Below are 27,263 nucleotides of genomic sequence, written 5' to 3' on the forward strand. Positions count from 1 at the left end.
TGATGTAGCCGAAAGGTTTAGGGCAATTAGAACTCAACAATTAGGGCTAGAATAGGGTTGATTGTGTTGGAACAATAAAAAGATAATTGGGTTTTCAAAGAAACCTCTTGAATAAATATTCAAAATAACAAAAGATGATAATAATAATCTTCTATCTAAGATCACCCATTTATAATAGTTAAGATAAATCCTAATCAAATAGTAATCCTAATTCTAAATGAAGACTTAAAATACTAAAATTTTAATAAAGATAAGAAAAAGAATCTCAAACTAAATAAAATAAAGAAAATAAAATCCTAAGCTAACGAAAATACTAAATAAAATAGGATTCTTGATGCGCCTACATCAGTCCCCAGTGGTTAGAAAAACTCGGCTCTTACGAGTTGGCCTTAATACACTCCTCATAGATGTTTGGATTTAATTGTTTCAATTCTTTTTCAACTTCAAAATTTTCAACAGATAGATACCCAACAATTTTGCTACTTGTGGGGCTTGAAGTTGTTGATTTCTTAGTCTCTTCTTTAAAAGGATATAAAGTATATGTCTTGTTGTTCTTGTAGAAGGAATAGGTATTTGGCTTCGTCTTATGGTCCATATCATAATCATACAACCAAGGTTTACCAACAAGAATATGACTAACATCCATTGGCACAACATCACATAGGGCCTCATCATCCAAGTTATCTCCCATAGTAAATTTCACCAAACATTGAGTAGTTACTGGTAACCTATGTCCTTTCTTTAGCCATCTAATCTTGTAAGGATGAGGATGTTTGCTTGTAGGAAGCTTCAATTTGTCTACTATCTATTTTGAAATAATATTTTCCATGCTTCCTCCATCAATGACAAGATCACACACTTTACATTCACAAACAACTCGTGTGCGAAAAATACTTAGCCTCTTCCAATCTTCTGCTTCCTCATTTACTGTTGTTGTCATTACTCTTCGTACCACTAATGACTCACCTTGTGCAGGATAAACATTGATTTCCTCTATCTCCTTATCATATTCATCATAAATGGGTTCTAACTCTTCCCCTAATTCTGCTAAGTTTACCCTTCGTTGTGGGCAACCAAAAGAAGTGTGCCCCTTTTCCCCACAAGTAAAACATCGAATATGGGAATTGCTGCCTCCTTTATTTGTAGAAGAACCAAAACTGTTTTGTCCTCCATAAAGCATTATACCCTTGCCTTTATCATTCTTTTCAACATTAGTTGCACCTCTATTAGTTTTATTGATTGTGGCAGCCCCTTGATAATTTTGTTGGGATGTTGGATAACCTCGTCTTGCTTCAGAATTATTTTGCCAATGGGTGCCATATAAAGGCTTTCTAGCACCATAGCGTAAAACCCGTTTTTCTGCTGATAGAGCATATTGACGAGCATCTTCAATGTTGTATAAACGAACTACTTCCATCTCGTCTCTAATAGAATGATTTAAACCAGCAAGATAACGAGAAGTAATTTGTTCGTTACTCTCAGCTAACCCAACCCGAATTGATAAGTTATTGAATTCCGATGTATACTCTTCAACGGTCATGTTATTTTGCTTTAAACAATGAAACTTTTCATATAATTTTATAGTATAATCAGCAGGTAAAAATTGTTTTCGTAATTTGCTTTTCATGTGCTTCCAAGTGCTGATTTTAAGCTTACCTTGTCGTGCACGTTGCTCTTCAACTCTCTTTCACCATTGAAGTGCAGTACCCTTTAATTTCAACTTTACAAATAACACTTTCCGATTTTCTGCCCATGGGGTTCCATTCAAAGTAATTTTCCAAACTAACTTCCCAATCCAAATAATCCTCCACATGAAACTACCCATGAAAAATCAATTACTTCGATCTTGATTCCTCCACCATTTAAATCAAGAGCATGTAATAACCAGCCCTCCAATCCAACTCTTGCCGCTTGATTTGCGGGTCCATCTTCATGGAAGGGGTTCTCGTTCTCAAATTCATCATCATCCTATAGATCTTGAATCTCAAGGGGGGTTGTGGTCACCTTTTAGATTCTCTATTCGGGCTTCCACTGGTTCCTGACGCTGCAAGGCTTGCACAGCCCGGGCCAAGTCATCAATCATTCTCCGCATCTCTGCCAACTCAGCTTGTTGGGGCTGATTGCCTCTGCCTCGACCTCTGGCTCGACCAACCATAATCTCCTAACTCAAATCTTTATAGGATAGTAAGATCGTTTGCTCTGATACCACTTGATGTAGCCGAAAGGTTTAGGCAATTAGAACTCAACAATTAGGGCTAGAATATGGTTGATTGTGTTGGAACAATAAAAAGATAATTGGGTTTTCAAAGAAACCTCTTGAATAAATATTCAAAATAACAAAAGATGATAATAATAATCCTATATCTAGGATTATCTTTTTATAATAGCTTAGATAAATCCTAATCAAATAGTAATTCTAATCCTAAATAAAGACTTAAAGTACTAAAATTCTAATAAAGATAGGAAAAAGAATTTCAAACTAAATAAATAAAATAAAATCTTAAACTAACTAAAATACTAAATAAATTTTCATATGCGCCTGCATCATACTCTCTAGTTAAACCTATGTCGTTATATTTTTTTGGAAAAATGCCCCAATTTGTTTCCTGGTGTGTATTTGTCATGATATCCTGTAATGTTTGAGCAAGAATGGAGAAGCTTTACTGGCATGTTGGTTGATGTTAGCGTGCATTATATGCATGTGCTAAGTTCATCTTTTCTTTTGTGTGAAGAGATCATTTCCCTTGACTGAAGAAGAATATCTTCTAAGGCTTGATGATGTGGCAAACACATTGAAATGTTGGGGAGCGGTCTCGCACATTCGAAACAGCTTAGCAAAACTGAAAGAGCGGCCTCGAATAGGGAAGGTAGGGTGTTTTACTTCAGTTTTGTCCATCAATTGCTTGACTTACAGCCAAATGGAATATTTTCATTAAGTTTAACCTTATTTGTGTGCAACAATGTCAGAAACTAAAGGTAATTTCATCTTTTATTATTTGAGTTCTGAGGACTTTTATCAAAATGTTGTCTTGTGCAATCTGCTGTCAATCAAGAAACATGATAGCATAAAATGAGTGATAAGAATGATCCGTTATAATGCACATTTTGGATTGTTCTAAGATGTACAATAGCATCAAATGAGCATTACTAGACTATGCAAGGATGAGAGTTCCGTATCTGAAAGGAGAAATACTTGAGCATTTATATGATTTAATTCAGTTATAAAAACTTTTAATATCAAGCTTGAGAATTTATTGAAGTCCATATTGGGCTGGGAATGATAGAAGTTTCTATGTATTTACGTGATCTTTTTATGCAAATATAAAGTGATTTTTAGATAATTTTGAAACATTATTTGCTGATTGTCTCAACCTTAGGTGTGAAAGCTAAGGAACTGTTGATGTGAAGCTTAGAGCCTTCATCTTTGCTTCATTCAATTTTCTGTATGGTTTTCCAAATTGCTAATTTCCTTGTTGTAATTGTAATCTCATTACAATCTCGTAGAAACCTTAATTTCTGTTACAATTTCTTATCCTTTTGAACATTTCTTTTTATCACCCACTCCTTTGGACTTTGATTGACCTTATAAAAACTCTAGTTTTTTTGTTCCCCTGCAACGGAACCATTTTCTTGCCAATATGATCCAACCCTTCTTATTATCTAGCAATGATGCTTCCCCAATCGTCACAAGTCAAATCTGAAGAAGATACATGACCTTAACTTGGAATTAGACAAGTACTCATTACAGAGCTGCATTTGAGGGAAATGTTGCAAGCAAAATAAATGCTGCCATCTAGATTGACAAAATTTGTTGCTCTAAAACTGCTCTGTTAGAAAACATACCGTCCATGCTTATCTAGTAATGTATAGGATAATGGATTAGGGACCATATAAGAAAGGAGATGATGGGATCTTGTGAGTAGTTTAACTGCTTTAGTGGTTTTGCAACCCATATACAGGAATCAATCTATAGAGGAAAGATCAAAACTGGAGTGCAAGATTGAAGCAAATTCTGAAAGATGCTTTTCACATATTTTAAGTGAACTTATTTTTGTGGAGTGCAGCAAAATAGGGGATTGTTTTGCTTATTGGGGATTTTATGTTATTTTCAAACAAGAAATTCAGGTGAAGCTGCCTTGTAAGTAAGAGAGACCTCTAGGGAGCTATTACATACTTAAATAGCCACATGAATGCAACTAGGGGTGGATAAGTGGTATTTAAGAAAATGAAAGGGTAATCAGTCATTGCACTTGCAAGCAATCTAATGAGTGTTTTGTTATACAAGTTTGGGAAGCTATCAAGAATATAATTGAAGATTGCTGAAGATAAAGGAACTCATTTGCTTATGAAGGTTCTGATTTCTTGAATGCAGCCAGCATTGTGCAATAGCCAATAGGAGAATTATTCACTTGCAACCAAAGGAGATTATTGAGTTTATCACTGCCTTGCAAAGGTTATTTGGCAAATGTAGGAATGATTACTCCTTTGGCCCCTATAGTATAGTAAAATGTCTAATGTGTTACCTGAATTAAAAATATATTCAATGTGGTACCAAACTTTAGTTCTGTGTATCAAGTTAGTCTAACAGCTAACACTGTTAACCCAATCCGCTTGGCATTGAGCCGATAAGAACACACCGTGTCTATGCCATGCATGAAATATAACATTGTTTTGAATTTTCCATGTGGAGCACACATGGACACCCTTCATTGGTGTATAAAAATTTTTCAAATCAGAATTGATGAAAACATGAAATCATATTAATCTTTGGAGATTGATTGAGCCCTAAAACATGAATGTTATATTTCCTTTCTTCATACACGCAAGTTTACTGCTGCACAAATGGTGGCTAAAGGGTTTTGGGATCACTGATAGCATATGACCTTACAAATAGCTGGCTAGCAAAATGCTGTTTTATAAGCTGAACTTTAGTGTTCTTTTTATTTGGTTGAGTTGGATTACATCACTATTCCATTATTCATGTTTATATGGTTTTTCCATGTTATGCAGGCAGTCAGCATATTTATAGACATGGATGAGTCTGGAGGTCGTGCAAATGAATGGATTTACAAGTAGATTGATCAAGTGAGCCAGCATCGTCCACTGAATTTAATTTGTAGTTACATGATCTATTTGCCTCACTTGAATCCATAGCAACCCATGGAAAATTGTTTTACTGCTAGTTCTCTACTGGTTCTTTATTATTGACTTAGCTTAAACAATAATAACCAATGGAATCCCTTGCAAGTAAACATCATGTTTCATGACTTTAAAAAGGCAATAGTGTGTGCTCTAATGTTTAATGTTGCAAAATTATATTATCCTATATGTGCTTGGAGCCAATATGAAGAGAGTGGAGAGTTTGGAGGAGAATCAGATGATTCTAAATTGCCTTCAAATCATGAAGATCCTAGCAGAGCATCCTACTTTTTCAGCTTGAGATTTCTTATTTGTAAACCTTTTTCCCTTCTTTTTCAGTTATAGTATTACCCCAGAAACTTTTTAATTTTATTACTCTCTCTTCTTTCCTATTCAAATTAAACAAAAAGGGTTGTTTTCTACATGTTCTTCTACCTTTCTCACCTTGCCCTTTTTATCTTATATTATTTACAAACTTTAAATTGTCACCATAAAGACGAAGCTACTTTGTCTACTTGATACGTTAGTGTGATTTGTAGTTAATTCTAATTGTTTCTTACATTTTGTTTCCATTAAAAGGAAGGGATCAAAAGGGTTAGTGGCTCTTTTTTCCTAATATGGTAAACACTTTAATGGAAGAGAAATACTATAGAAATATATGTAAATTGGGCCCACCTTTTCTTCTCCACCCATTCCATCTCAATTTCTTCTGGCCTAGTTCCAGAACATAGTGAAAAGCATTGAACCCTAGCTTACTCCTAACCCAAATGATAATATAGCTTAAATACCCAAAACACATAGAAATACATGTAAATTGTAATTGATCCAATAAAATATATAATTCACAAAACACATCCCTAAATAATTAAAATTCAATCCCAACAGGTTTGAAAAAGGAATAAAGAGGCAAAGAGAACTGCATTTAGATTTGACCAGTTTATCTGGTTTTGCTATAACAACTTAGCTTTACAGTGGGAGTGCAAAGGAGTTTGATATTTTCAATATGGGTGTATGAGGTGCTGGATACCTGACAACAGCATGACATGAAAGGGCCAAAAAGAAAAATCTGATAGAAATTGGGAAGTGCAAAAACGTTTATGACTTGAGCAGGCAAATCTTATAGAGAAATCTAGATTTCAGGAACACCAATTCCAGCAGGGAAATGAGTAAGGGATGCGGCCAGTTCTTCTAATATATTCTGCTTGCTGCTCAGTTTTTGCAGCTTGTTGGTTTCTCTTGGCTTCTGCCGCTGCACGCTTCTCTTCTGCCTTGTGCCTTGCAGCGGCTAGTTTATTCATGAGCTTATCGTGAGCACGCCCCCTCATCCTTTCAACCTCAACCTGAAAGCCACAAACCATACAGTCATGTATGAATTCATATCTATTGATTACCAATAGAACTTATAACCAGTATCAGCAGAATGTGAGATAGCAAGTGAAAATACTAGATTTGTTAAACCTCCACATAAAGACTAAGCAGCAATCACATTCATTGCATGAATTTAATATTTAAAACAATACAACAATCCATAAAATAGAGGTAAATGGACATTGCTCTCTTAAGTCCATATTGACAGCTACTTTCCAAAAAAAGAAAAGTCTATAGTGACAGCTACATTTTCAGTTTTGCGTACTGCAGATCAGATGAACTTTATTATGCTAGTCATATTCATCTTAATGAAATACGAGATAGGTATGAAGATATTGAGGATAATCAGTAGGCTAAAGTTATGTGCTTGGCAAAAAGTGTATGAGCTGAGGTCAATCTGGCCTTGTAATGTGAGTCAAACTTCACTTGAGCTTAAGCTAACAGAGAGTGACCCAGCAGAGCTTGAATAATAAGCTGCTTGGTCCAGATTGCCTCCTTTTCAACCCTAATTAGTTCACATAGATTGAATCTGTATTATCTCCCCTTAAATGTTCTTTCAACTCTAAGCATTCACATAAACACATCTAGTAGAAGTCATTAACACTTCTTGTATGTAACCTGTTCCTTGCGATATAATGAACATAAGAATTTAAGAAAACTATCTGCAAGGATTGTACCGACAAAGAAAATGATTTGATAGTTGATTTTATTAATTTTAGGATTTGCAATGTAGTGGTTCAAGAAATAACAGCATGGCAATAAAAAATAAAATGTTGCTGGAAGATGCTATGTAATACCTCAATTTTCCTCATCTCAGCTTCAGTTTTTGCTTTTTGATGGTTCTCCCATGCTTGAATTTTCATTTCTTCACGTTTGAACCTATATAATTGCATCATAAGTATTCACTTCAAATGGAGTGTTAACTAACAACTACCAGTGCATAGTGGAATGCAGATTTTTATGTAAATCAATTACCCTTAAAACCAAGTGTCCTATTCCAAAGACATAAGAAGATTATTGCACAGATATCTTGTACAGCAAGCATATAAGGAAGCATATATTCTCTGTACAGGTCCATGCACCAAATGAAAAGGCATAACATCACTAATTCTTTCAGATAAATTAAATATATCATATTGCTCCTTCCAGGCATCAATATCTCAAAGGCTATCATAAACATTTCAGCAGCATTTTAAAGACTTAAAAATTGCCGAATAAGGCATTATGATTTGTGACTTAGTGTTGTTTAAAATTTTATTAAATCAACAGATCCATGCAATGCCAGTTTTCTCATTGAAAACTGTAAAGCATGGTTCAAAATAAGGAAAAAAAAATTAAAGGAGGCATTCACATTTTCTTAGAACGAAAATACCTGGCCATATACTTGGCTTTCTCTGCCTCCTCCCATGCTGCTGCACGGGTTTCAATGACACTTTTAGCTGGTTGTTCTGGTGTTACAGTTTTCAGTGAAGTGGATGCATCTTTATCCTCCTCCTCTTTGCTAGCCCATGCAGCTATATTTGTTTTACCCAACTGGGCCCCAAGAACCATAATTTCTCTCCTTGTTTTCATTTGTAGCTCCTTCTCCGACAACTCCATCTTCAGATCTAAGTGGTCATAAGGTGGATTTGCTGGAGATGAAACTGGCACAGCTCTGCTGGGAGTTGATGGCCTGGATGAATTCGGGCTGCGAATTGGTGTTGTTGACCGCACAGGAGTTCCTGTCCTTGAAGGTTCTTGGCTAGCGATAGGAGTCATTTCAGTGCCCATATCTCTCATGGATACTGATCTAGCTGTTGAAGGAGGAGGAATAAATGTAGTAGCACTATGTATAGACATTGACGAATCATGCTGGCTAAGACTAACTGCAAGGAAATCAACAATTAATTTTCTTACATAGTACATTGCGAATTACTACCGAAGCTTCATGTTAGACACAATCTATGCATAAAAGTTGAGATATTTATAGAAATAACTAAACACCCATATACCAGCATTTTAAGTTTAGGCACTTCATTCAGGCAGCACCAACTGCAAGTTCACCATATCTGCTTTGCATAAAAATTTCCAAGTTCCCTCATTGTTCAGAGCAGCTCACAGCTTTAAATAATGGGGTTTAAAGATCTAAAAGACTAAGGTACCTGCTCCCTGAATTGCTTTGAAAAGCAACATATTTCCAGCCAGTAGAAAGGCTGTAAATCATATTTTGGAACCACCTTTCTTAGTGAAACCAAGGAAGACAAAATGGCATGCTAATCTCTTTAAGCTAAGTTTGGGCGTTAACATGGTCACGGCTAAGATTTTTGCTCTGTGGCAGCAAAATTAACACTGGATATTTACTTAAAATATTATAGAAAATATAAAAACTAATTACATAAGGTTGATTAAACAAGAACATAATACTTCTAAAAGTATCAGTAACATGAAGAAAATTTTTTTTATGCACAAAAGATTTAAGTAGAAGGCATCCTCATCGAATGATATTTGTTTTTGTCAGCCAAAATTTGGTGACTATGTTATTATTATGGTGAACTTATCAACCATTGGTACCAAAACAATTCCTAAATATTGAAGACAATATTAAGTTTAACATGGTATGTCCACAAGGGTTAATTCTTCGATTAAAAGCATGATTGCAAATGATAAGTAAGGATACAAGGGCTAATTCTTCAACAGAAAGCATTTAAGTGCAAATGTAATTAAGCATAAACTACTTTCAACATAAAATAAACCCTTACTAGCTGACTCTGCAACAGAGTTTTCAAACATCAATACGGGCTTCCCATATGTATCCACGATTGGGTATGGATTACTCTCCCAATTTACAAACTTCTGCAACCCGTTATCCTTCTTAGCATGATTCATATCAATCCGTTTTGTATCCGGTTCTTCAAGAGCAACCATCTTTTGATCAGAAACTTCAACAACCACCTTAGTGGATGATTGTCTCCCATAACCAAAGTTACCACCTTTTCTTGATCCCACCCCTTGTCCACCCTGCCCTGTCTTTGGCCGATTCGCAGTAGGGCTAGCTATCCATTTCTGAGCATCATCCCATTTAGAAGGTGCCGGTTTCGAAAACGGCCCAATGGGAACTCTTTGTTGTGCCCGTTCAGTCTTCTGAAACTCAAAGACGGACGAGGAGGACACACTCATATTGTCATGTCCACTATCATAATCTAAACCAGGATGATCCTCAATGAAGCGGTTTCGAGTATTGCCTAAAGAATGATCCTTTAACCTCCGTTCACTACCATTCTGGACAGCAGCCATCGAATCAGCTGTCGTCAAAGTCGAACATTCTGGAAGCACACTCACCACATCTACATCTTTGCAACTATCTGAACCACTTCCCCCTGCACACACACACACGCACACAAAAAAGAAATATTAAAAACTTGTAAAAATAAATAAAATCAACAATGACCACTTTCCGCTTCTATTCCTATTTGTTTCTCTCTCTCCTTAATCATTTTGTTAAATGTATTTTCGGATATATATCTTCAAAAAAAGATAGAAATTTTTTAAAAAAAGTAAATACGTCAAAAAAAAAGGAAGAAAGATAAATACCTGTATCATCAAGGTGAGAAAGTTGAGATCTTAAATCTATAGAAGATTCAACTTCTTCTTGTTCTTCTTCTTCTTGTTTTCTTTTCTTCTCTACTCCTAACAGCATAGTCCTTAGCTTGGCAGGGGAAAATCCACCTCCTCCCTACGCATTTAAACAAAAACAAAGATTTTTTTTTTCATATATATAAATGAAGATGAGATGGATTTGAGTAACGGATCGAAGGTTGATTTTTGGGGATTGAAACGAATGAAAAATTCGAAAATGAAATCTCGTCTTTCTTTCCTTCTTACTTGCCTAAAAATAACAAAGAAACAAAGCATTGGGAGAAGAGAAAGCCAAAAGAAAATTTAAAAAAAAAGTGACAAAAAAAAAAAAGAGATTGCGAGAAGCGTAAGTACCTGAGGCTTTTGTATTCTTTCGTAATCCATGAAAATGAAACCAAATTGCTTTCAATCTAACACTCCCAAAAAAAAAAAAGGAGAAAGCAAGCTATCAGTGGACTGCCATTGCTATTATTACTACTATCATGTTGCTTTTCTCAACACTGGATTTCTTACTAGTATTATTCCTTTACTTATGCTCAACTTTTTGTTTTGGGTTTGGTTCGATTGTTTTAATTAGAAATTTGGCTGCTTGTCTGTTGCTTGAGGGATCAAGAATTGTACAGTGAGGGAAATGAAAGTCGTATGTCTCTCTTCCTTCCCATAAACTGACAGATTGCTTCCCATCTTTCCCCTATCTTTTTTCCCTTTTCATTACTACTACTCCATACTAGACCTAATAATTTTAGACATGATACGTTAACACGATACAAAAGATACGAATTAAACAGATTTTGAATTTATCTTTAACGTATTTCATATCTAATCGTGTCTGAAACGTTAAGATACGAAAACACAACAAACACGTTTAAAATACGTTTAAATATGTTTACTTAATCGTGTTTAAATGTGTATACGTGTATACATAATATGTTTATTAACCTATTAAACATTAATAGTTAAAGATTATTTTAACTTTATATAAATAATTTTTAATAATTATTTGATGTATATTTTAACCTTATGATAATAAATTTTATGTATGTTATTTATATTAAATTTTATTATATTTGATGTTATTATTATTATTATTTATTATAATTATTTTTATAATTATAAATTTTAAATTTAAATAATAAAATTATATTTAATTATAAATATTTTTATTTAATCGTGTTAAACATGTTAATCGTGTTAAATGTATTATTAATCGTGTCGTGTCGTATATTGACACGTTTAGTAAACGTGTAAAACATGTTAATTGTGTCGTGTTATACGTGTATTAAACGTATACGTGTACGTATTTTAAATTTAAGACACGAATATTAAACGTGTCGTGTTCATATTTAATCTTAAAGTGTTTCGTGTCTGACACGTTTAAGACACGAAAATAAAAATTGTCAAGTCTACTTCATACTTTCCTTTTGTGAAAAAAAAAATAAAGAAAAGAAAAGAGAGCAAATTTTATACCTTGGATGCCATGTACAATGTTCACAGAGAAAAGTGACAAAATGAAATATAAAATTTTAATATTTAATATATATATATATTCCCATTTTCTGGATAATGAGCCTTGGATACCCCAATCCCTGCAAACGGACTCTTTTTTTTTTGGTTAAAATAGCTAAATTTAAATTATATTTTTAATTCATAATGACATTTTTTAAAGCCAAAGATTCAAAATTTAACTTAAAAAAAGCATTAAGTATCAATTTTATGTCTTTTGAATTCTAGTCAAAGCAATTTCTGTTTGACCTGAGAAAGGAGGTGCTTGAGAGACGGATCTGTCATTGCTCAAATTAAGAACGGTCTAATTATCAACTCCCACGACTCTTTTAGTCTAAAACGGACGTGGACTAATGAAAGCTTGACACGTGGAAAAGACCATTAGGACTAAATTATGGCATGTCATGTGGTTCGTTTTTGTCCTATTTTCCATGTCTTTATTATGATTTTCATGTAATTTAAAAAAAAATATATAACTAATTAATACAATAGTTTTTCTAAAATGATGTCTGTAATAATTTTTAATATTTACAATATAAAAAAATTACTGTTAAATATTAACAAAAGAATATAATTTTATGATAATAAAAAATAAAAAAAGAAGTATTAGAATTGTGTGTACATGTTTATGTATATATACATAAACCGAGAAAAAGAGATTAAGATATAGCTCAAGTCTTATTTTCTCATAATCTTTGTATTTTCACCTAAGGCCTAGCTGGAATTAAGATACTTGTAATGGTAATAAATGTCTTGTTAAATTATGATAGAAACGTAACTAAAATTTGTTAAAGAGATAAAAATAATTAAAAAGTACATGATACTTTGAATGCTTCTAATTGTATAATAGATATTTAAAGTGATTCAACATTTTTACATTGTTAGAGCATAATTTATAAATTTTATATTTGTGACCTTATTTCATTAATTAATTATAATAATAACCATATTTTGCAATCCAATTTATCTTTCTATTTCTTTAATAATTAATCCTTAATTACTTCATAAATATGGGTTTTTAATATTATTTCATATATGGTTAACTTTTATACTATAATTACTTATATTACAATATGAAAATAATGGTTTAGTTAATTTTCTTTTCGTGATACCTAATCACCCATTTTGAAACTTAATTCTTTTTGTAAGAATTGATTTTCACTGTACTTTTTATACCATTTAAAAGTTCAGTGAGAATGATTAACTATTTAAGAAAGAAATAGTTTCATTTGTCATTTGGATTAAAATCAAATAATAAAGATAATGCAGAATTTTGAATAGAACTCTTAAATTCGAGTCATAATATACCTAAAAAACCATCACTATATGTCAAATGAATGGCACACATAAATTGACAAAATGGAGTGACCCACATTTTGGTTCTTCAAATGCATTTATCAATTTGAGAGTTATAAACATGCAAAACTTCTTTAATTTTTTTTTTAAATAATGCCAGTAGAAGCTTTTAAATAAATTAAACTACAGTGGGACACATAAAGTTTATTGTCTTGAAGGCAAGTCACAATGAAATTATTGACTATGCCAAAGTTTTTCCAGAATATTCGCAGTTGCCCCTTATTAAGAGTTTTTACATTGCATGAATTGCTTGTCCAAGGGGGGCTGGATCTGTGGATGATGTTCATCTTCCAATGCTTGCGTTTGAAAGTACCTACCATATTTAATTTTTCTCCTATAATCAAAATGGTAAGCAAAGGGAAACACTTAACTGCAAAGAAGAGGGCAACTTCAGAGAAAATTAACACTGCCCACCAATAATTCCAATTCCAATGTAAAATTTAAGTTACTATATATGTTTTCAGAAATCACAAAGTTTTTACCTATACAAACATCCTCTATATGTTGGGGTCCAGTAATCTGAACCAGCGTTTTCATGGTAAACTTGTGGGGTACAAGATATTGGAACTAAACATAGACCTCTGCTCCTTAGATCAACCTTCAAATCTCCTTTCTGATCTTTCCTATCCAAGCTTCCCCATGGATCCTAGGATGAGTACCAAGAATAACCTTAGTTAATTTCTATGTTGTGTCTGATTTAATGATAAGATATGCTACTATATATAAAACCTGCTTACCTTATGAGAATTGGGCTTCATGTAAGGATTACTCAATAACTGCAAAGAATGCAAACAAAGAAAAGCTTTAGCAATTAGTAAATATAATGTTCCAATACATTTTGCTACCTTAAATGAAAGCTGCAAAATCATTAGTTCTTTTAGCAGTATTATATATGTTTTGAGCAGCTTTTCACCTGCACTTGCTCTTGTAAAAAATTTATGTATCCAATTGCTTCGAGTAGCACAGAGGCCGTATCAGTCTGAAAGTCAGCCAACAAAGTTTGGATCAGATTACAAAGAAGATGATATACGACGTCAGGTTCACTAGAAAAAAAGCAAGCTACTATCTTAGTGGTGTCTCTACCTTTCCAAATGGCGACACAATTTGTTGAAGTGCTGTGATCCTGTCTCCAAGCTTGACTTTTGGGGCGTGCATCTATTAATTTAATGAAATTAGTTTTCTCACCAGTAATAATATGCACTATGACTACGTTTCTCTAATTATTTTCTGTTTCATTATAATAAAAAGTTTTAGGGTACCTTTACAGATGAAGCTGTGGAAGTTTCATGCTTAGGCTTTTTCAACACCGTGTCATACGAGATTTCTTCACCTCTTTTCTTCTTTGCCTCATTTGTAATCCCTTGTGTTCTTCCATTTCTGGTTCTTGTCTGCATTTATTGCTAAATGGTTTAATAAAAGATTAATTTCGAAGGAAAAGGAAAAAGAAACTCATGTCTGATATGGTAGTAGTTAGGTTGATTTAGCTTACCTGCAGAGAATTAGTTGCAGCTTGGATCCCTTGTTTCTTGCAATCTGATAAATTATTCAAGGGCCTAAAACAGGGCTTTGATGCATGAATGTCAATCAAAGGCTTGCTTAATCGGCTATAAGTCATGGTACTTGTGAATGGAGAATGAGACATTGATGATCCATAGAAGTTGTCAGCTTCCATCGATGAATTGTTGATAAGACTATTATGATGATATCCATTGCTATTATTACCCTTGAAAGCCCTTCGAAAATGGGAAGTTGGAGCTTCCACATCAAGACCTTCGGCCTCCATTTTTACATCATGATGATGACCATAACATGATAAGAAAACTGGGTTTTTGATTGTTGCCATTCCACCAAACGCAGGCTGTGTGTAGTTTTCCACTGAAGAAGTCAAAGGGATCTGATCACAAGATTTTGGATTGAACTGGCGAGTGACTTCAGGGTCTGGTGGCGCAATGGACCAGTTGCTGACCAAGTTGGACAACTTGGTTAACCTTTCGCTTTCAATTGAGCTCTGGTTATCATCAGTCGTGTATCCATTTAAATTTTTGACAAAATTGTTGAAAACTGATGAGGGATTTGGGAATTCCCAGTTGTTATCTATTTTCTTCAAGTAGTCACATGCAGGTTCAAAGATTCCAGCTGAGCTGCTCTTTGACGATATTGCCTCAAACAAGTTCTCTCCAACATCTTGACTGTTGCGCAAGTTGCTTCCAACACTTCTGCCAAAAACAATCAAAACCCCCCATTTTTTTAATGATTTTGGACAATATATGCAGATAAAATTTTCCTTGATAATTGGAAATTTATACCCAAAGAAGGAAAAAAAAAAACCATTTTCCTAAAACCAACAAAAGAACAAAAAATTACAGAAAATTAGCTAAGGCAATCAGTCTATTAAGTAATACTTCTCTTCGTAAGTCATAGTACTGCTTAGAGAAAGGAATAAGCTAATAGTACATGCAACTACTTGAATCTGCATGGACGCATGCATACACATAAAAGAAAGGAAAGTAAAAACATGAGAAACTTTTCTCTCATTTCACCTATACCAGGCTTCCCCTGGAGAGCTTTTTTGTTTTAATATAAGATTCTTTCTTTCCTCTCAGCTAAATAATCATAATAGATGGAAATTGTGGAATTCGGTAATTTACAGGATTATCTTTCTTAATATCAATTGTCTGTTTAATTATTTCCATACGGTGCAAGTCGCAACAAACAAAAAAACTTACGATAAAACCTGGCTCCAAAGATGATTATCCGAAGCATGTTCTCCAATAAAGTCATTGGTCGACGAAGGAACAGGTTGATCAACAAGCTGGCGGCCGGACGACTCAACTGTTAGCCCTGAATGGTTGGAAGCATTAGTCAAGGAAGTAGAGATTGAAACATCATCCTGATCACAATTATTAGAAGAGTTGGAAGTAGGGTTTTGATGATGCTGGTGCCAAGAGGTAGAAGTAGTAGTAGGACTGTTAGTAGTGCTACTAGTCCATGAGGAAAGAGAGTTTGCAGGGTGGAGAATATCCCACCAGGTGTGAGGTGCAGGAGAAGAGGTTATAGCAGAGCTAGCAGTGCACTCCTCAGCCATATCTGTAGCAAGCTAGTAGTGGGAGAAAATTGCTATTGGGGTTAACTCCTTTCCTTTTTTTCTTCCTTTGCTTTGGGTGGGAATTGGAGAATTTAAGGACTATATGCATCCGTTGGTAGTGAATGGGTGTGGGGGGGCCTTTATAAGGTTATATCTATCAATAATATGGGGAGACAATAAACAATGCAACGTGAGTTTTTCCACTAAGTTCGTGGGACAATTATTATATTACTGATCCTTACCATCAAGGATTTTGCTTTTGGCCTACCTAACTTAAACAAGTTTTTAGCATTTATGGGATTGGTAGTGTTTCAATGTATTGTACACCTCTTCCCCTCTCTCTTTTCCTTCCAGAGTGAAAACACCATAACTTTATTTAAATGGATGAGGTGCATGCTTGCATGACACCACTGCTTCTTAAGGAAATAAGGGAACCCAATTGCCCAATTAACAAGACACTATGAACGGTGTGCTACGAGGAATTAATATATGGATCATGTTTCTTGATTCTGCAAACTCCTGGGTACCCAATTGTCCTATTAACAAAAACACTATGGACGGTCTGCTACAAGGAATTCATATATAGATCATGTTTCTTGATTCTGCAAACTCCTGAGTAGCAGTTTAACTATATAATTTATTTAGACGAATGGTATCCAAATTTGAGATTTAATCTTTTTGTTGTCTCTTCAAGCAAGACTTGCGTTTCAAAAATTCTGAAATTTTACATAAAAATATATATAAATAGAAGAACGTGATTTTATAATTATCTCCTTTTTTAGTATCTAGAATGAGTTTTTCATTTTACACATAAAATCTGAGGACAAATATATAAATTCTTTGTCTCCTTTGGCGAGCAACAGTCCAAGCCCTTAGTCAAACTTGCAATGAGAAGTTGGAGAACAGGCTTAAGCGTGGAGGGGTTGAGCCCGACAGCAAGGACAAGTAGAAGAATTCTAGGAAAAAGGGCAACAGTATAAGAAAGAAGAGGGCGACAACCAAACAGGGTGATAAGAAAGGGATCGAGGGTCTCACGGGGAACATGGAAGATGCAGGAACATTGGGGGTAAAGGAGAGTGACAAGGAACGGTTGAGAATTTAAAAGAGAGGTCTCAAAGAGAACTTCTGATTTCAGAGCCAACACTAGGATCGAGCTATGATGCTATTCTGATTCAAGAGGAGGAGGGCATAGTAACTGGAGAGGCGTCAAAGTCAAGTGTACAGAAGGATGGAAAGATCTAGATTAAGTTGGGTTGCCAAAAATTGCAAAGTCTTCAAACCAGGGTCGGCGTTGAGAAGGAGAAGGAAGCTACGCATTGTGAACGTGCTCAATGGTGACAGCTAGCAGAGAAGTGCCACTCCTATCCGATGATTCGATCTCAGACAAGGACATCGTGCACCCTAACATGCTTACTTTGAAAGAGGTTGAAGATACATGGGAAGTCACGTCCAAGCTGGGACTGATTGTTTAGAACAGTAAAGGATCAATGATCAAGGAGGAAATGCAAAAGGGAACGGACAAATTAGGAGTTGCAGCAGTCTTTGTTCTTCAAGATACGCGGACGACACCATAATCTTTTGCAGAACTCAAGTTTGATAAGGTAATTAATGTTAAGAGAATTTTGAGATGCTAGCTTTCGAGTATCTATTAAGGCATGAGTCGACAAGATCTCATTTGATAGTTATGTAAGTGACTTTTAGATTTTAATTCATTTCATCTTCTTACGTATGGAATGTTATGCTTTGATACTATTTAAAGTGATTTTGATTAAGTGATTTAAAGGAATTTTTTTAGTCAAGAAAAAATGGTAAATTCTTGATGACAAATGATTGCATTTATTTATCAAGATGTATCCATGTTATGGATTGTGCTTGGAATTGTGGTGCTTATCTTTTAGTATTCGGCCCTGTTATAATTGTTGGCAATACGATGTCTCCACCAGCCACGCATGTCCATTTAAATACCCATCAACTTGTGGTCAAATAATAATACTAAAAGAACCTTTTTTTTTTTTCTACTTTTAAAAAATTAGTTGACTTTTTCTTTTAAATTGTCAATATATATATATATATTATTACCGACACCATTATATCCATCGTGTAAAGGCAAATTATACAAATATTTAAATTAGATTTCTCTATCAAAATCGTTGGATTTTTTTATTAAAAATAATCAAATAAAAGTTAAGATAATTAAATTGATAAATTGAAAAAAAAAAGAATTATTAAATTGGTCAAGTATACAAAATTTAAATAATTTTTATACTTTATTTAATTAATAGGTTTTTTTTATTAAATTATTATTAAGTATTAATCAAATTTTGTATATAGATCAATATAGTATTTTTAATTGATATTTTACATATTGTTGATTATTGGTGTTTATTTTCGATCGGAAGATCCTATAAACTTGATCTAGGAAATATTAAATGCTTTGTAGCCCGATTAGTGATAATCAGAACTATCGATGTTTAGAAAATATAAATAAGATTAAGGGTGAGGAAGATTCATTAATAGGAAACATAAAATATTTGATGAACTCAAAATTTCGATACTAAAAAGCTTATAACAAGTTAAAATATTTCAATATTAAGGAAAAAAATTCTCATTTAAAATTATTGAGAAAAAAAATTAAACTAATTGTCCTTACATTTTATGATAATAGGAACATATATATATATATATCCTCCACTTTAATTTAACAAAATATAAATATGAAGGAATTTTGTACTAGTTGCCCTTAGATTTCATGATAACGTACCCACCAATGATGGCTAGCTATGTGAATAAACTTGGGGAAAGATTTGAGCTAATTAATAACTACAAATCGTTCTCCACTAGCTTTCTACATGGTTTGTCCCCTAAAATTGGTGAAGACACACTTGCCATCTATACACTAGTTAGGGATGTAAGTGCAGCCCATAGAGAAGGAAAGAAGGAACTTCCGAGTAATCTTCTTAAATTATTAAATTTACGAAATTGAAGTGGTTGAAATGGATTTGTAAATTTTTTTACAAGAATATCAAAACATGGAACGAGATTAAAGATTTTGGGTAGGTGGATTATGTTATAACAACAAGTATTTATGAGTATTTTGAAAAAAAAATTGAGTTTAGTCGCATAAACATGAAAGTCAATATGAAGACAACTTAAAGTAGTAATTTAGTTAAACATGAGGATGTGTTTAGAAAATTAGATTAAATTTATAAAAAAATATTTGACGCATTGAGAGTGTATAATTTCTATATATTATCAGATCATCAAATCTTGATACATCATTAATAAGATATTATTTTAAAGAAAATAAAATATTGATATGCCGTTTTGAAACCTTATTAATTTGATGTAAATAAAAAATAAATTTTATTTTTTTACCTCATTAAGGAGGTGTCAATACATAAATATTAATCCCGAATTTACTCCATTCTCTTATGTACATATTCTTATCTGAGATATGTCTTTCAACTCATCTTTGAAATGTATTTTGTATGGGTAGGTGCATATATAAAGGGTTGGTTTTAAGTCGTCGATTTTGCACTCACGAGGGAGTTCCATGGTCGTCATTTCTTACGTTGCCATGTAGAGGGACCACAAATTTATAGTGGAAAAATATTGGACATTAATTAAAAAATTACAAAGAAATCATACACCAAGTAAAATGAATTATTAAAGTCGTGACTGACCTCTTAACCTAAAAAGAAAGGTCAACAAGCTTCTGGTAAATACGTAAACAATCAAACACCGCAAATCGCTTTTCACTTTACTAATTAAATCAACCTTTTACTTAATTATCATAAGACATTTTTATATATAATAATTCTCAAAAGGCCACCTTTCCAATCTAGTCTAATATTCAACAATAAATGAATAAAATAAATAGTAAGTAAGTAAAGTTTAGTTAGTGGAAGACCCATGCGCGCCATTGTCACACGCCAAGAAAAAGAAAAACCCTTTGCCTTTGATTGAGAAAAGTTATATAGTAAAAGGTAATGTTGGGGATAGGACAACAACAAGAACAACAGCTTCCACTTTGCTAATGGAAGGAACTTGTTGTATATCTTATTATTGGTTGGGCACCGGTTTATGTCTATTCCGCCTAACTATTGGTGTATCTATGAACTTAATTATACTTACCTACAATATTGTTTGGAAGCAAAGGTGCTAAATCTTTTAACTTAAATAATTTTGGGAATTGACATGCATGATGCGTACACTATATTTTATTCAAATCAGAAGCACAGGCAGCCGAGTTTCGCCCGTGTTGGCGGGGAGAGAAGCTTCGTGGCCATTGGAAAAAGGTTTTCTTCAGCCCCACGTTTCCATCCCAGTTGCCTTTGCTTCTCCTTAATTCTGGTATTCAGGGAGAATGAGTATGGAGAGAGAGAGAAGAGACGTGAAAGAAAGGGATGAAATATGGATCACCTTAGGTTGGACCCATGCCAGAACGTGGCCAATAACCGGCCGCGAGTACGTCGGAAGAAATGAAAGAAGAAATGCTAGTAGAGGTATAGAGAGTGAAAGGGAGACAGTCTGAAACTGAACAACGAAGAAAGAAGAGCAAGGTTATGCGAAATCATATTGTTTTAAAAAGTTTTTGAATTATTTAAAAATTTTTTATTTTTTTATATTACGTTTAATTAAATTTATATATTTTTATTTTAAATTAAATAAACATTTAATTAACTATTTTAATTAAAATATCATTTATTCTTTTTATACTCCAATGACGTAAACGTGATATTAACGTTAAGAATGAAATATCACGTTATCCTGTATCATACCATAATAATATGTCATGTTATGTTAATATAGATAATAATCAAAATTTATGATATATTAATAATTTTTCTTAATTTCATCAAAAATCATGGCAAAAAGGCGTAATGGTTTTCATTCTCAAATCAAACATTGCATTTTTTGACTCAATAAAGAGATCATTGTACCATTATGTTATCACCCCATCAACGAAAACGACCACTTTAGTACCATGCAGTGTTGAAAGGAATGGGGGCTAGTAGGGTTCCCATCCTCTCAAAAATCTTAAAATTTCATAATTTTTTTTTTAAAAAAAGTTTCTAATTTTTTCTTACAATAATTTTTGTTTGTTTGGTAAAATGTCCTGCAGCAATTAATCAATAATTAATTTTAATAGATTTAAGGATTAAAGTAAAACCTATTGCAGTAAAATTATTCTCCAAACTTCACTACTCCAAGGCTCCACGGTCGACTAACCTCTTAGTCGCCTTCCCAAATGTTAAGTCTTGACTTTGTTACTGATGCCATGTTATGTCGTGTCAATGTGAATGCATAATTGTGTCAATTTTGATGGACCTATGAAATTTTATACAAATTGTGATAAAAGGAAATTAATTTTTTTAATTTGCTTTAATAATATCTTAATAGTTATATTATCTTTCAAAAAATCCATTGATTTAGGTAAATTTTTGTTGGATTTGGTATTAGAAATTGAAATGTAAATTACAATTCTATAGCATGCATATTAGAACTAAATATTATTAAAAATATAAATTTAGAAAATAAAAGCTACTGGATCAATCCTCTTATAAAAAGAAATATATGGGATCAACATTAATTAAATTAAGGATTAAGGATTCAAAAATTGATTCACCGTTAAAATTTTTGCAAATTGGTGGATAATACTAATATTAAGAAAAATTAATAGATTAAAAATAAGTGAATTTACTTTCACGCATAATTTGATTTCTCTCACGTAAATATAAATGATCAAACAAGTATATTATATGAGTCACATGTCATTACATGTGACTAATTGACGTGTGAGAAGAAAACACTGTCCGTGAAAATAGGCTCACCCGTTATAAATTCTTATCGAAATTCGTCTATGAAATTTTAAAAGTTCAAAAATTAATACAAGACGGTGCACTATGATCCATGTAAGGGAACTAATAGGATGTGATAATGGGCCATTGGCCCATATGTAGTGGGCTTGATCTGTTGTTGGGTTATTGTTGCATAAAAGCCGGGCTGGTGGGTCGCCGATCCGAATTCAAAAAATCGTAATCTGCTGGCTTACTGTCTCAACTGAACTCTGCTGTAGGCGCCCACGCTCGCTGTGTCTCCCTTATTTGTGAATTGCGCTTTGGGTTTCGCTAGGAAATTTCATCCTTGATCAGGAAAACAATGTCAATGGTATTTCAATTTCCAAATTTCAACGTAAGCTGAATCTAGATTCCATTCAAAAAGGTTCCAAAAATGACAGAAAAACCACCGCCAAAGCCAGTGACACTTCAGGACTGGGAATCCTTAGTGGAAGACTTCCAACACGGCGGTGCTCGTCGCGAGAAATGGAGTTCCCTTTCCCCGTCACTCGCCGAACTGGCCCTTTCTTCCATCGTCAAAAAGGAATTTCCTGTCAAAATCCCCCTCGTAATCTTCCTCGACGAATTCTCCCACCTCTTGTTCCCCCCAAATTCCCTCTCCCTCCTTTTGGACCGTCTGGTCGAAACCCTCCGCACCATCGTCCAATCCCCAATCGACGGCGTCCACATCACCTACGCTTTGAAAGAACAAATGATGGTTTCAGCGACCTCAATTTTGATCTCAACGAATTCCGTCGAAACCGTTGAGGTTCGGTTAACGGAAGCCGTGGTGGAACTTTTGCTGGCGGTTATCAACCGGCCGAACCATGGATCGGACCGCCACGCGCGTGCCATTGCCTGTGAATGTTTACGCGAATTAGAAAATTCTTACCCTTGTTTGCTCTCCGATATCGCTGGTCATTTGTGGAGTTTATGCCAAAGCGAGCGAACTCACGCTTCGCAGAGTTACATTTTGTTGTTTACCACAGTAATTTATAGTATTGTGAATCGAAAGTTGAGTATTTCTATTTTGAATACTTCTGTTCCTTTAATACCATTTAATTTACCGCAATGGATTTTAGGATCGGAAAAGGAAGGGTTAGGGTTGAATTTTAAGGAATTGAGAAGAGCCATGGCGTTTTTATTGGAATGGCCGCAGGTTTTTACTCCTTGTGGAATGATGGTTTTCATGGGAATGGTAATGCCACTTGCTGTAGCTTTGGATTTGCAGCCTTCTATGCTGAAAGTTCAGTTTTTCGGGATGATTTATTCTTTTGATCCTGTATTGTGTCATGTTGTTTTGATTTTGTATTCTCGTTTTGCTGAGGCGTTCAGTGAACAGGAGAGAGAGATTGTGAGAAGACTTCTGTTGGTTTCGTTGGAAATGCAGCATTATTTGGTGTTTCGCTTGCTTTCAGTGCATTGGTTGATGGGTTTATTGAATGGATTGATGTTGAATGGAGGAAATGTGGAGAATAAGAAGTCGATTGTTGAGATGGGTTTCATGTTTTATCCGAGTGTGTTCGATCCACTTTCCTTGAAAGCTTTGAAGCTTGATTTACTTGCTTTTTGTTCTGTTTGTATTGACTCATTGAAACCTCAGAGTGTGTCGGATATGATTATTGGGGACGGGAATTCAGTGGTGAAACTGTTTCAAGATGGTCTAGTATCTGTTTCAGCTTTCAAGTGGTTGCCTCCTTGGAGCACGGAAACTGTAGTGGCGTTCCGCACCTTACATAAGTTTTTGATAGGTGCCTCATCTCATTTTGATGCTGATCCTTCAACCACTACTGTACTCATGGAATCTGCCATCTTTAATTTTCTAAAGGTATTTATTTTTTCTTTTACCTTCCTCTTTTAGCCTTGCTCCTAATTCTAAACCTTCTGATTATTCTTGTCCTGGAAAAGTATTGAACCATTTGGTGCTTTATAAAAATGATAAGAAAATTACAAGTTAAACCATTAACTTTAAATGAAAATGAATAGATATACTGGTCTGTACTTGCACTAGCTTTTATAGAATAGCACTTGTCTGTTTTGTACTGCAAATATATATACATATGTACATGTGTACATACATTTATGTATGTACATATGAATGTATGTATAGTTCTTACCTCTCTAAATAAATCATAAATACGGAAGTCTACTTCAACATCTCTTCAGTGGGACTAGATGTTCATCTAGGTCAGTAAAAATACTTGACAAGTCTAACTTACATCTATTTAACACACACAGCATTCATTAACTGTAATCTTTCTCTGAAATAGATAATTTTGCAGATTCTGTAATTGTTTGGATGGCACTTTACAGGGCACTCAAAGGAAGGATTCAGAGCTAGAGGACTTGAAATTTATGTTTTATCTGCTCCTAACTAGCTACGAAAAAAAACAATACTTCCTATGCTGATGTTTGCAACTTCTTTTGTTCAGGGGATGCTGGTTGACATGATACTGGAGTTTCAGAGGTTGGTCCCTGTCATTGTTGCTTTTGTTGACCGTTTGTTGGGCTGCCAAAAGCATCATTGGTTGGGAGAGCGCCTGCTTCAAACAGTCGATGAGAATCTGCATCCAAGAGTCATAATTGATTATAGACTAGTTTCGTACTTTCTAATATTCGACAGAATTGCTGAAAATCAAACAATACCTCCTCGTAGGTTGTTAGACCTGCTAACCAAGTTCATGGCTTTCCTTGTTGAGAAACATGGCCCAGATACTGGTGGGAAATCTTGGTCTCAGGGTAGTAAGGTTCTTGGCATTTGCAGAACCATGCTGATTCACCATCAGAGCTCTAGATTGTTCCTCGGATTATCTCGTCTCCTTGCATTCACCTGCCTTTACTTCCCTGATTTAGAGGTCCGTGACCATGCAAGGTATGATGAAGGGAATGGCTTTGCTTTTTGCCTTTTAACTTTTCCATTCCTCTTAAAATTATCTGCAGTTTCCTGTCAAACTTACAGGAAAACTGGAAAAGGAATGATCTAAACAATAGGGAATCTCAAGAAGAGATATATAAGCATTATTATCTGAGGATTTGATTATTTTCCATTATGTCATTTTACAGGATCTACCTGAGGATGCTGATTTGTGTACCTGGAGTGAAGCTTAGAGGCATGCTAAACCTTGGAGAGCAACTCCTTGGTGTTTCCTCCTCACCTCATTCTGGTTCATTTTTCAGCGTGCCATCTCCTCGACATTATCAGGATCTCAAGAAATCTAGAAACATCTCATCCTATATCCATCTTGAGCGGATGATACCACTACTTGTCAAACAGTCTTGGTCATTGTCTCTATTACCTTTAGGTTTTGGGAGTAACAAAAATGATTTTTCTGGTGGTATCAGGGATAGTGAAGCCTCAACAGATGAAAGAGAGCTTGATGCCAATATTCAACTTCAGACTATATCAGAAGATGAGAGAATGGATAAACAACAGGTTCCACTGTATGTGATGGATTCAAAAGTTTCAGAGATTTTAGGAATATTGAGGAGACATTTCTCATGCATTCCTGATTTTAGACATATGCCGGGGCTTAAGGTCAAAATTCCATGCAATTTGAGATTTGATTCAGAGCATTTCAATCATGTATGGGGAGGTGAGTCCCCAAAAAGTGGGTTACATGGAGTAGATGCCTCCCCTGCCATATATGCAACTGTGTTGAAATTTTCATCACCAGCACCATATGGGTCTATTCCATCATGTCACATACCTTTTCTTCTTGGTCAACCTCCTGTGGGTGATTATTTCCCTGGTGAAACTGCTTCATTAGACGTCGTTGCTACACACAATGGTTCTGGTGAAGAAGAAATCTATAAAGCTCCTGTGATAATTGAACTGGAACCACGGGAGCCAACACCTGGTCTGGTTGATGTTTTCATTGAAACAAATGGGGAAGATGGTCAGATCATCTCTGGTCAGCTGCAGAGTATTACTGTAGGCATTGAAGACTTGTTTCTCAAGGCTATTGCCCCACCAGACATCCTAGAAGATGTATTACCTGATTATTACACAGACTTGTTCAATGCTTTGTGGGATGCTTGTGGTACTACTTCCAACACTGGGCGGGAGGCTTTCCCCCTGAAGGGAGGCAAGGGGGTTGCAGCAGTCAATGGAACCCGATCAGTGAAGCTGCTTGAGATTCCTGCAGTCTCTTTAATTCGTGCTACTGAGCATTATCTGGCACCATTTGTTGTAAGTGTGAGTGGCGAGCATCTTGTTAACATGGTAAAGGATGGAGGAATTATCAGGGACATTGTATGGAAGGATGAGGCCTTTGGTCTTTTGCTTGATGCCACCACCTCAGTTGCTGAATTAGACAGAACGCCCCTCCATCTTACTTTCACTGGAAATGAAGACGAGAGGGAAAGTCAGTTGAATATCAGCAAAAGAAGTATGGGTTGCGTTCACATATTGGTATTCCTTCCCCCTATGTTCCATCTCCTGTTCCAAATGGAAGTAAGTGATGTTTCAACTTTAGTTCGGATTAGAACTGATCACTGGCCATGCTTAGCTTACATTGATGATTATTTGGAGGCATTATTTCTGTCATAGAAGCAAACACGAAACCACCTTTGTTGGAAAAACTTTTCCATACGTTCATGTTCATGTAATTTCTGAGATTATTAGGAATTTTTTCCTTGATTCTTTTGTCACAGTTTATGAGGAAGGAGGGGAACTTTTTGCACCCGTCTGTATACTGTTTTAGGGAAAATACCGCAGCAACAAATCCCAGGACCTTGTATTCTTTTCCATGTATCAAAATTTTGTCAGATATTTTTAGTCACTGGGTTCATAATCTTGTAAGCTATAATTCTTTGTTTGCAACAACTGCAAATTTATATTCATAAAATCTCGATGGAGAGTGTATCCTCTCATTTTGCAACTTGCCATCCTTCTTTTCTTCTACTATCATGCTTGATGATCTGGTAATGATATTCCAAAATTTGCTTACATCTCAAGGATGTCTTTAATGGGTTGCATTTACATCACCCAAGAATTGAATTTCCTCGTAAATTAATGCCGATAAAGATTTTGGTCTTCCAAAAATGTTTTAAGTTGCAAGAAACTTTTTTACGGTATTAGACTTATAATAAAAAGGTTGATATTTAATGCACTGACAGTGTATAGTTTTTATACGTTGTCAGCTCATCAAATTATGACACTTCATAAAATAAAAAATCTTTAAAAATTAAAAATTAAATATTAAAAAGTTTATAATAATTAATTAAAAAAAATATTTTCACTTTTCTATCTCTCTCGGATATTATTTTTCTTATTCTCATCTTTTATCTCTCTCCAACTCTATCATCTTCTTCTCCTCTTCATCCATTAAAATTAAGTTTTGTAAAATTCTACAACT

The 27,263-nt window shown here is 34.5% G+C and overlaps 4 protein-coding genes across 5 annotated transcripts in view; 2 read left to right on the top strand and 2 right to left on the bottom strand.

Moving 5' to 3' along the window:
* Positions 1 to 5,509, top strand: part of LOC18609903 — an 11,586-nt gene extending 6,077 nt beyond the window's left edge. The window contains exons 4-5 of the mRNA XM_018115656.1: positions 2,733 to 2,867; positions 5,011 to 5,509. Of these exons, the coding sequence (XP_017971145.1) occupies positions 2,733 to 2,867; positions 5,011 to 5,076 (201 nt within the window). The 3' untranslated portion in view covers positions 5,077 to 5,509. The remainder of the gene's footprint in view (positions 1 to 2,732; positions 2,868 to 5,010) is intronic.
* Positions 5,938 to 10,830, bottom strand: LOC18609904. 2 transcript variants are annotated; one of them, XM_007045255.2, is made up of 6 exons: positions 10,477 to 10,830; positions 10,078 to 10,219; positions 9,246 to 9,863; positions 7,880 to 8,300; positions 7,305 to 7,386; positions 5,938 to 6,479 (listed from the first exon to the last, which is right to left on the bottom strand). In XM_007045255.2, exons 1-6 carry the CDS (start codon positions 10,504 to 10,506, stop codon positions 6,276 to 6,278), a joined length of 1,497 nt encoding a protein of 498 aa, XP_007045317.2. In that variant the 5' UTR covers positions 10,507 to 10,830; the 3' UTR covers positions 5,938 to 6,275. The 2 variants fall into 2 exon arrangements, with proteins under 2 accessions (XP_007045317.2, XP_007045315.2); XM_007045253.2 differs by having other exon boundaries at positions 7,880 to 8,372; positions 10,477 to 10,827.
* Positions 13,183 to 16,151, bottom strand: LOC18609905 (transcription factor bHLH111). Its single transcript, XM_007045257.2, has 8 exons — positions 15,708 to 16,151; positions 14,471 to 15,197; positions 14,241 to 14,369; positions 14,065 to 14,136; positions 13,895 to 13,960; positions 13,719 to 13,757; positions 13,464 to 13,627; positions 13,183 to 13,351 (listed from the first exon to the last, which is right to left on the bottom strand). The coding sequence occupies exons 1-8, from the start codon at positions 16,064 to 16,066 to the stop codon at positions 13,348 to 13,350; spliced, it is 1,560 nt and encodes a 519-aa protein (XP_007045319.2). The 5' UTR covers positions 16,067 to 16,151; the 3' UTR covers positions 13,183 to 13,347.
* Positions 22,119 to 26,786, top strand: LOC18609906. The gene is made up of 3 exons (XM_018116496.1): positions 22,119 to 23,734; positions 24,339 to 24,778; positions 24,970 to 26,786. Exons 1-3 carry the CDS (start codon positions 22,301 to 22,303, stop codon positions 26,453 to 26,455), a joined length of 3,360 nt encoding a protein of 1,119 aa, XP_017971985.1. The 5' UTR covers positions 22,119 to 22,300; the 3' UTR covers positions 26,456 to 26,786.

This window comes from Theobroma cacao, chromosome 2 (assembly GCF_000208745.1).
Source record: "Theobroma cacao cultivar B97-61/B2 chromosome 2, Criollo_cocoa_genome_V2, whole genome shotgun sequence".
Taxonomy (NCBI): domain Eukaryota; kingdom Viridiplantae; phylum Streptophyta; class Magnoliopsida; order Malvales; family Malvaceae; genus Theobroma; species Theobroma cacao.

Coding starts and splice junctions, on each gene's coding strand:
- LOC18609906 (XM_018116496.1), top strand. CDS start 22,301: ATGACAGAAAAACCACCGCCAAAGCCAGTGACACTTCAGGACTGGGAA. Junction 23,735..24,338: donor CCATCTTTAATTTTCTAAAG/GTATTTATTTTT, acceptor TCTTTTGTTCAG/GGGATGCTGGTTGACATGAT. Junction 24,779..24,969: donor GAGGTCCGTGACCATGCAAG/GTATGATGAAGG, acceptor GTCATTTTACAG/GATCTACCTGAGGATGCTGA.
- LOC18609905 (XM_007045257.2), bottom strand. CDS start 16,066: ATGGCTGAGGAGTGCACTGCTAGCTCTGCTATAACCTCTTCTCCTGCA. Junction 13,961..14,064: donor TTGTGTCGCCATTTGGAAAG/GTAGAGACACCA, acceptor GCTGACTTTCAG/ACTGATACGGCCTCTGTGCT. Junction 13,628..13,718: donor TGAAGCCCAATTCTCATAAG/GTAAGCAGGTTT, acceptor TACTCATCCTAG/GATCCATGGGGAAGCTTGGA.
- LOC18609904 (XM_007045253.2), bottom strand. CDS start 10,506: ATGGATTACGAAAGAATACAAAAGCCTCAG. Junction 10,220..10,476: donor AAAGAATACAAAAGCCTCAG/GTACTTACGCTT, acceptor TTAAATGCGTAG/GGAGGAGGTGGATTTTCCCC. Junction 7,387..7,879: donor AAAGCCAAGTATATGGCCAG/GTATTTTCGTTC, acceptor GCAATTATATAG/GTTCAAACGTGAAGAAATGA.